At 41.3% G+C, this 7,783-nt stretch overlaps 1 protein-coding gene across 1 annotated transcript in view; it reads right to left on the reverse strand.

Moving 5' to 3' along the window:
* The window catches only part of LOC138015228 (protein Spindly-like), an 8,016-nt gene extending 298 nt beyond the window's left edge, over nt 1-7,718 (reverse strand). The window contains exons 1-9 of the mRNA XM_068862193.1: nt 7,491-7,718; nt 6,886-7,404; nt 4,801-4,905; nt 4,601-4,711; nt 4,298-4,438; nt 3,042-3,151; nt 1,900-2,084; nt 870-1,429; nt 1-11 (exon numbers count right to left, since the gene is read on the reverse strand). The exon at nt 1-11 is cut by the window's left edge and continues 298 nt beyond it. Coding sequence (XP_068718294.1) covers nt 1-11; nt 870-1,429; nt 1,900-2,084; nt 3,042-3,151; nt 4,298-4,438; nt 4,601-4,711; nt 4,801-4,905; nt 6,886-7,404; nt 7,491-7,685 — 1,937 coding nt within the window. The 5' untranslated portion in view covers nt 7,686-7,718. The remainder of the gene's footprint in view (nt 12-869; nt 1,430-1,899; nt 2,085-3,041; nt 3,152-4,297; nt 4,439-4,600; nt 4,712-4,800; nt 4,906-6,885; nt 7,405-7,490) is intronic.
* Between the last annotated feature and the right edge of the window lie 65 nt (nt 7,719-7,783).

Genomic DNA, 7,783 nt, shown 5'->3' on the forward strand with positions numbered 1-7,783 from the left:
GAGTAGCTATCCTGCAAAACAGAATAAAATAATAGCAGAGATAACTCGAAACAATTTAGCCTGAATTGAACACGCCCCATGTCCGAGAATGTAGTGTGCTATAAAAATGATCAGCAGTATTCTTGCCATACACTGAACAGAATGTCGCGTTTCTGATTGGTCAATGACGAATGCGTAAATAGGTTTTAGAGTGCACTACGGAACTTTGAGGTGGAAACACAAAGATGGAGTAATTTTCTTGAGTATATAATAAATAAACAATCGTATGAACTTGCTCGCGCCTTTCGTGATTTATAGGCACGCGTGTATGTTTTGAAAGTCATAAAATTACACTAGCCTGACGCTTTGGCAGTTTTGAAAACTTTCAAAATATCACTCGTGCCCATAAACACGAAATGCACTCGTGTTCATACGATTTTCTATTATCGCACTCGTTCATTAAGCCCGCAAGCTAAGTAGGCTAGAGGGAATTTACCGAGGTGAATAGCCGATTTTCTTAGTGAATGTGGTATTTCCCTTATGACAGAAAGGGTTTGTGCGCGTCATTGTTTCCGAGACTTGAAAATTTACGGCATTTAAAGGTGGGCCTTGCAAACAAACTTGTGCAAAATTGCTGTTGGAAAAGGATCATGTCAAACAGAGGCATTGATTTTGAAAAGCTGAAATTATCGTACGAGCTATGGTAAAGTTCGGGATGCTAAAATCATATCCTCAAAAATGCAGGGACGTTAAAGTTCCATGCCCGGCGAGTCGCCTTTTTAACCTTTCCTGGTCCCGAACTTGCCCGGAATTTCTTCTTCCCGTCCCGAAGTTACCCGAGGATTATGAATCATAGAGAGGCTCACAGTGCGAAAAAAAGGTTGTCTCACCTCGGGAATGAAGTTCTCTTTCTGTTGATCTTTCGGCTTCGCGAATGCCTCCGTTTCCATTGTGCCACGACTCTCCGACAAATCACCATCGCTTGCTGCGCTCGTACTGAAGCGGACTCTGGTCTTTCTTTCGCTTTGAGGCTCTGCAATCTTGATTTCCTTTTCAAAGCCGTTCATATTCAACAACGGTGAAATGCGCGGTATGCTTAAATTAACATAATCGCCAGCCTCTGATTTCACTCGTGGAGTAACAAGGTTGCTTCTTCCTTTGCCGTTAGTCAAATGTTCAGATGATTGCCCTTGTTCTTCGCTTTTCAGTTCCTCTGTGGGTTGCGATGAAGTGACTTGTTTTGTTTTTGGCTTTATAGTCGCTGGTTCCTTCTTCATAGCTTTAACTTTCGGAGCAATAATTTCCTCTTCTTTCTCCTTCAATACTGGTTGTTTTAGACTGATTGCTTTCCTGCTGTTGTTCAGCTCAGCGGCCGATTTTGTCTTCCTCATAGACGCATTAGCTTGTTGTTCGGTCTGAGTTGAATTTTGTGGATTCGTCTTCTGTGCGTCTTGAAAAAGTGTGAAAAGCAATAACAAAACTGTACTGAGAGGATAGTCAACTAGTCACACACACAAACCGCAAACAACATTGCCAAGGGCTGAGGCTTGTACGTTATTTTCTTTCAGCTCATCACAGAAAATATGTCAAAACAAAACGTTTGTTTTCGTTTTGCAAAACAAGAAGGCATGGTGCGATGAACCAATCAGAATTCAAAGCGATTTCATGCAATTTACTCAAAGCGCGGGAAAAGTGATGGTTGCTTTTGCGTCTCATCGGTTAGAAAATTGGCGCTAAAATTTACGAAAATTTAAGAGTAGCGGGGCTGGGTGGCGATGGAACACCAAAGCAAGTCAAGTGACATTGAAACAACATTTTAAAGTAGCCGTGATCTCAGTAGACGTTTTGAAAGTGTGCGTTCGCTGCACGGTCCTCCCTCCAAGAGGAAAAGACCGTTTTCATGGCATTGTATATACTTACGGGTTTGCAGTTTCATTCTTAGGTCGTCAACTTTAAGTCTCAGCTTGATGTTTTCACTGTTAAGTCGTTCCACTTTAGACTCAGAAGCGTGGAGTTGGTGTTCCGTATGGCGAAGCCTATCGGTCTCTGCTAGCTGCAGCAAAGTTTTCGTTTGCAATTCTTTATTTAAATCTGACACGGTCTTTCTATAATAAAAAAAATAAAATGCATTAAATTAGGGCTCATTTCAATTGAATTAAACCCGAGTTTCAGGGATGGCGCAGTGGTGACAGCACTCGCCTCCCACTAATGCAGCCCGGGTTTGAGGCTCGGCGTCATATATTCTCTGCACCGAGAGGTATTTCCCCAGGTACTCCGGCTTTCCCCTTTCCTCAAAAGCCAACATTTGATTGTATTTGCGTTAATTTGTTGATTTCAGTTTACAGTGTCCACAATTAGATCTCCAGTCCTAGAAGATTATTAGACACTTTAAATAAAGTTCCTTTCCTTTCTTTTCCTTTACTTTGCTTTCCGCATTTTAGCCAATCACAACAGACACATACCAGCTATTGAGAAAATCATGACGAAAAGCAAATACAAGTGGCAGCCACTTAACGTGGGAAACGCGTTTGATTGTTTGAGATGTGGAGCGACATTCGCATTGCGTTTACGTGAAACGGCAAATTTCAAAAGGCAGACTGCTGTCTATGCTCAACACCTTTTTTTTGGGGGGGGGGGGGTGAGGGAGGACTTTAAGATCTACGACGGTGACGTCAACGAAAACGTCACCTTAAAATATAACTTTGTACATTCGTAAGTCTTACACGATTATTCTATCTCGTTTGGGTCGTAAACGTGGGAGAAGTATCCTAAGACCGACCGGTTTCAGAGTAAGAATTGTGAACTGCAGACAAGAAGAGAGAATAAAAGATTCGTATTTGTATGCGCGCGTCGTAGTTAAAACTTCAAAGTTTGGTCAGAGTTTGAGCACCAGAAAAATATTAGCTGAAACGCGTGCCGCACGTTCCGCACGTGCAGCACGACTATTGTTCCTCTTTAAACTAATGATGTTACTTCTTTGTGGCGTTTTTGTCCAAGTCGTCGTCGTACATCTTAAAGTCTCTGATGTAACTCTCAAACAGACTACTTCGAACAACCCTTACTTGGAATCTTCCAGTTGTAACTGAAGGAAATTGACGTAGTCCTTTTTGTCTCCAAATTCAGAAAAAGCGTCGTGAAACTCCATTAAACGGTCGCTCATATTGTTTCCTTCCTGCAAGAAAATGTGGTTGACATCGTACCATAAGTTTCCCTTCCTGCAACGAAAACTAGGCAGAGTTTACGTGCCATTCCATCACGTTATTCTTGTGTAGCTTATCTCGAAATCGCTTCCCCCAAAATCGGCTTGAATTGGAAGAAGGGGGTAGTTTCTAAAGAAACTGTGGTGCTGCGTCGGTGGGAAAGTAGTATACAAAAGTTTGGTTTTATCAACGGAGTTGATAATGTAAGTTGACCCCCGTACAGAGATTCTAAAAGCTGACGTTTCGAGCGTCAGCAGTTCGTCGCTCTGACGAAGGGCTAACGCTCGAAACGTCAGCTTTTAGAATCTCTGTACGGTGGTCAATTTACATTATCAACTCCGTTGATAAAACCAAACTTTTGAATTAGAAGAACTTGGGACTGGCTTGACTGAGGAAACATATAGCTACCCGCAGAACTTAGATTTAGTCACAATTTTAACAGCCAAAGCTCGTCATTTAATTACAGTTCTCAGTTCCTTGCGAACAAAACACAAATGAAAACCGATAGCCCTACTCTCGTTCCCCCTAAACAAAGAAAGTTCGCCTTGTCTGCTTCTGGAGTTTGGGGAGTTTCGAAGAAGAAGCGTTGCGCTATCCCGGTCAAGACCACGGGTTACCTGGGCAACCTTTAACAATATTTCCTGCCGCCAAAGTCGTCAATTACGGTGTTTCGATAGCTTGTTCTTTAGCACTAACAATTCTTTAGCTGGGGTAACGTTATGCCCCTTGCAAACAAGGAAACATAAATAAATTGCTGTGAAAACCGTGTTTCCCAAAATGTTTCCCAGGCGCGCAAACTCAGAAACATTTTCCGAGGAAGCAAAATGTTTCTTGAAAAACTCAGAAACATTTTTTTCTCCGGGAAGCAAATTTTGCTTCCACAACGTTTCCTGAGGCCGCAAACCGGGAAACAATTGCTTTGGCGAGAATATTTCCTCGTTTGCGGAAGCCTTAAAGATGAAAGTTGAGTTCAGCGGTGTACATGAGGTTTAATTATAACCCACGTTAGGGCTAATGACGTTAATGACTCACTGGCAATTATCCTTTCAAAGGACCTAAAAAATCCGGTAGAGAATCTCACATATTAAGTTACCCGTTGTAACAACACTAAGCAATACCTTTTCTTTTTCCAGTGTTGAGATTTTCGCGTTCAATATTTTAATCTCTCCTTCTTTTTGCACCAAAGCGTGGGTCAGTCTTTGAATCTGAGACGCATCCGCGTGACAGCTCTTCACTTGAAGAAGGGTTGCCACCTGATTCTAAAACAAAGTTATGACCAATCAAGTCTGTGAAATACGATTTTTTTTGCGCGCGCTTAAAAATGTTTAAACTTCTCGGCCTAATAACACTGTCTCTAGCATCCACTACTTTGGCAGACAAAAAAATACCACAGGTAACCCAATTGAACCAAAAACTCGAACCTTCAGCCTCTGCAAATGCTGTTTTGTCATGTTGTGTATTTTGACCATGTTTTCGTGCCTTGCTTGTAAACTCCCATATTTCTTTTCAAGTTCCAATCGCCTGTCTTCAACCTATAAACAACATAAAGAACATTAAATTTAAGAGTGCAAAAGGTCACCAACTTTGCTTTCGTTTCAAGCTTCATAAACTGACAACAAACCTCTCCAAACAAAGAATTTCCTTGTTTTCCAAAGTTTCGCCTTGCATTTTCAGCCTTGAGGTTCTCCAGCTCAGCTTTGAATTCACCAGCCTCCAGGCGAGCTTCCTGTTTAGAAGAAACATGACTTAGCATTTACATGTAAGTGCGATCCTTTGGGGTATCAAGTATTTATGAGTCAATGCAATGAGTCAAAGAGTTACCCTAACCCATAAAATGAAATCTAAAATTTCAGAGAGTGCTTAGGCCTAATCACTGAAACAAGGGCTTAGGCTTAATCAATAAATTATTGCTATATTGACTGTGAGTCTCATTGACTCATGACTCATTGACCATTTGACTCATAAATCATGAGACCTCAATCCTTTGGTTCAGCTGTGGGGGCCATTCTGTCTCAAAGTCAAGAGCAATCCTTCTTTCCTTCCTAATAGTGACAATTGTTTTCTCTGTTTAATGCCAGATGATTTTACTCGTCAATGGGGGATGAATCAGGGATTAACGGTTAACAACATCTATGTCCATTAAAAGACTATGCGCCCATTAGGATATTCCACAAAAAAAAGTCTGGAAAAGAGAGACTTATTTGCCTGATTTTCACATTTGTGTTCATCTTGTGAACCTTTGACCCTTTCGCACTTAAAGTGCCCTCAATCGAGGAGTAAAATCATCTGGGGTTAGACTGAGGGTAAAATCTATGAGTGACTCTTAGGTGAGGAAAGGTTAAAGGGTTCATAGTTTTTCAATGGACTTAGATGTTGTTAACAGTAGCCATACTTGAATTGTAAATGGTTTTGACTTCCATCTTTTGCGAAAAAAGCTAATTTTGAGACTGAAGCAATGGAAAGGAATAGGGGTGGTGCAGTCGAATTGAATGGTGGTTGGTATCTCATTGAAAAACAAAAAGATAAAAATTAAAATATAAGTTTACTCAGGAGCAGGGGTGGTGCAGTGGTGAGAGCACTCGCCTCCCACCAATGTGGCCCAGGTTTGATTCCCGGACGCGACGTCACAAGTGGGTTGAGTTTGTGTTGGTTCTCTTCTCTGCTTCGAGGGTTTTCTCTGGGTTCTCCGGTTTTCCCCCCTCATCAAAAACCAACATACAGCTTATTCCAGCTGGCTGTAAGCTGTGCTCCAAGGTCACACATGGGCCATATAGCGGCTGCCTGTCAGGTACCATTGCATGCTTTCGGTTCGACCTTGTTGAGCTGCATCGTTGCTGTACTTTGCGACGGCGATTAGCCACGACAATTATTATTATTATTATTATTATTATTATTATTACTCAACCACTCCCTTAGGGGCTTTTCAGCGTTAAGAAAACAAATACTGGTAAGTGAAACAAGCAAAAGTTTTTCAGAATATATGGATCACAAAAGGCAACTTATGGGAAGCTAACCAGTATGCAGAACAGCTAAGAAGTCGAATGAGGACCAGCCACTGGACAACTTCAACTGGTGGTCAAAACAGAGCTAAAATCCGGGAACTCCAGCACCCTGGAAACACCTGGGAACACCTGGGAACACCTGGGAACTTTATAGCAACCTAACCACAAGGTGACGCACTTCCCTCCCTAGTGCTTACTTTGTCGAGATTTGAACGGAGGTGCAAGGTGGAAATGGATAAAGTATCAATAACTGAAGGAGGAGATTAATCGGATGGAAACCAGCGGAGAACATTTAGTCATGCCAGGACAGTAGTCTTGTCCAGACTTTAAGCCAATCATCTCTAATAGAGAGAAAATGAGGTTACTTCACAATGTTGGTAGTGTCATGAAAGTTAAAAAGGAACACAGGTTATCTCACTTTTGGTTGTCATAATGGCATTTATAGCAGAGCTAATGTTTAGCCCAAAAGGGAAAGGTAGAATTTTGATGACATTGGTCAACCTTGTCTACCCGAACAGAGGATGCATACAAAGTTATTCACCAAGCCTCAGTTGTTCAAAGGGTGGAAATTAGCACTATCCAAATCACTATCTGCTGGATAACTCAATTGGTTTTGCTAGTGTTTATCCGCTGGATAGTGATTTATCTGGTGGAAAGCGTTATCCACCTTTTGAACAACCGAGGCCAGCTTGTTTTCTACTTGCCTGCAAACAGTTAAACCATGTATGAGCTTGCCGTGTCTTCTCTTGTAATTCCTCTTCCAAATGCTCAAATCTTTCCTTCAGCGTGTTTCGGTCGAAAGCAATCCTCTCTTGATTATCTTCGTAGTCTGCTATCTTCATCATCAAAACGTCTCTTTCTTCCTTCAGTTCCGAGGCAAGATTGATGTATTCCTCAACGTTCTCCAGTCTCGACATTCCCTTCTTTTGCAGCTCCTCGTTGCTTTGATGCGCTTTTCTTAGCATTTCCTCTTGTTTTTTTATCTTCTCTTGCAGTTGATTTTCAACCATTGCGTGTTTGCTAGCATCATTCTGCAAAGATTCGATCTCCTTTCTCAGATCGTTGATCTTTTTTTCCGTCGTAAGTTGTTGTGATTTTTCCTTTCCTTCAAATTCCTTCCGAAGTTTTTCTTTCAAATCCTCCAATTCGTGTGTGTGGTTTGAGTTCGTGCGAACTTCAGTATCTAACCGAGTTCGCAAGGTGTGATTGTCTTGTTTAAGTTCCTGTAAGAGAGGAGAACAATCTGTGAAACATCAATTCCTAAAAAATCCACAATACTAAATAACACATTTATTTTTGCTCAATTTACCTCGATTTTTTCCAGTGAACAAACGTACTCCGAGTTGACTTCATCGAGTTTTCTCTCCAATTCGTGGTTATTTTCAAGGAGACTTTTGCCCAATTCTCCAGCTAATTCTAAATCCTTTTGCAGTGCCTCGTTTTCTTCCTTTAATCGAAGTAATCCTTCTTTAAGAAAATACTGCTCATTTTCCAATTCCGCCATGGTTTGCTATCAGAAGTGGTCGCCGATTTTCAAATTTCCCACGATGAGTAACACCAAGGTTCAAAATCGGGTTTTGTGATTGGCTGTTCTAAAAAATT

This window comes from Montipora capricornis, chromosome 9 (genome assembly GCF_036669925.1).
Source record: "Montipora capricornis isolate CH-2021 chromosome 9, ASM3666992v2, whole genome shotgun sequence".
Lineage (NCBI taxonomy): Eukaryota > Metazoa > Cnidaria > Anthozoa > Scleractinia > Acroporidae > Montipora > Montipora capricornis.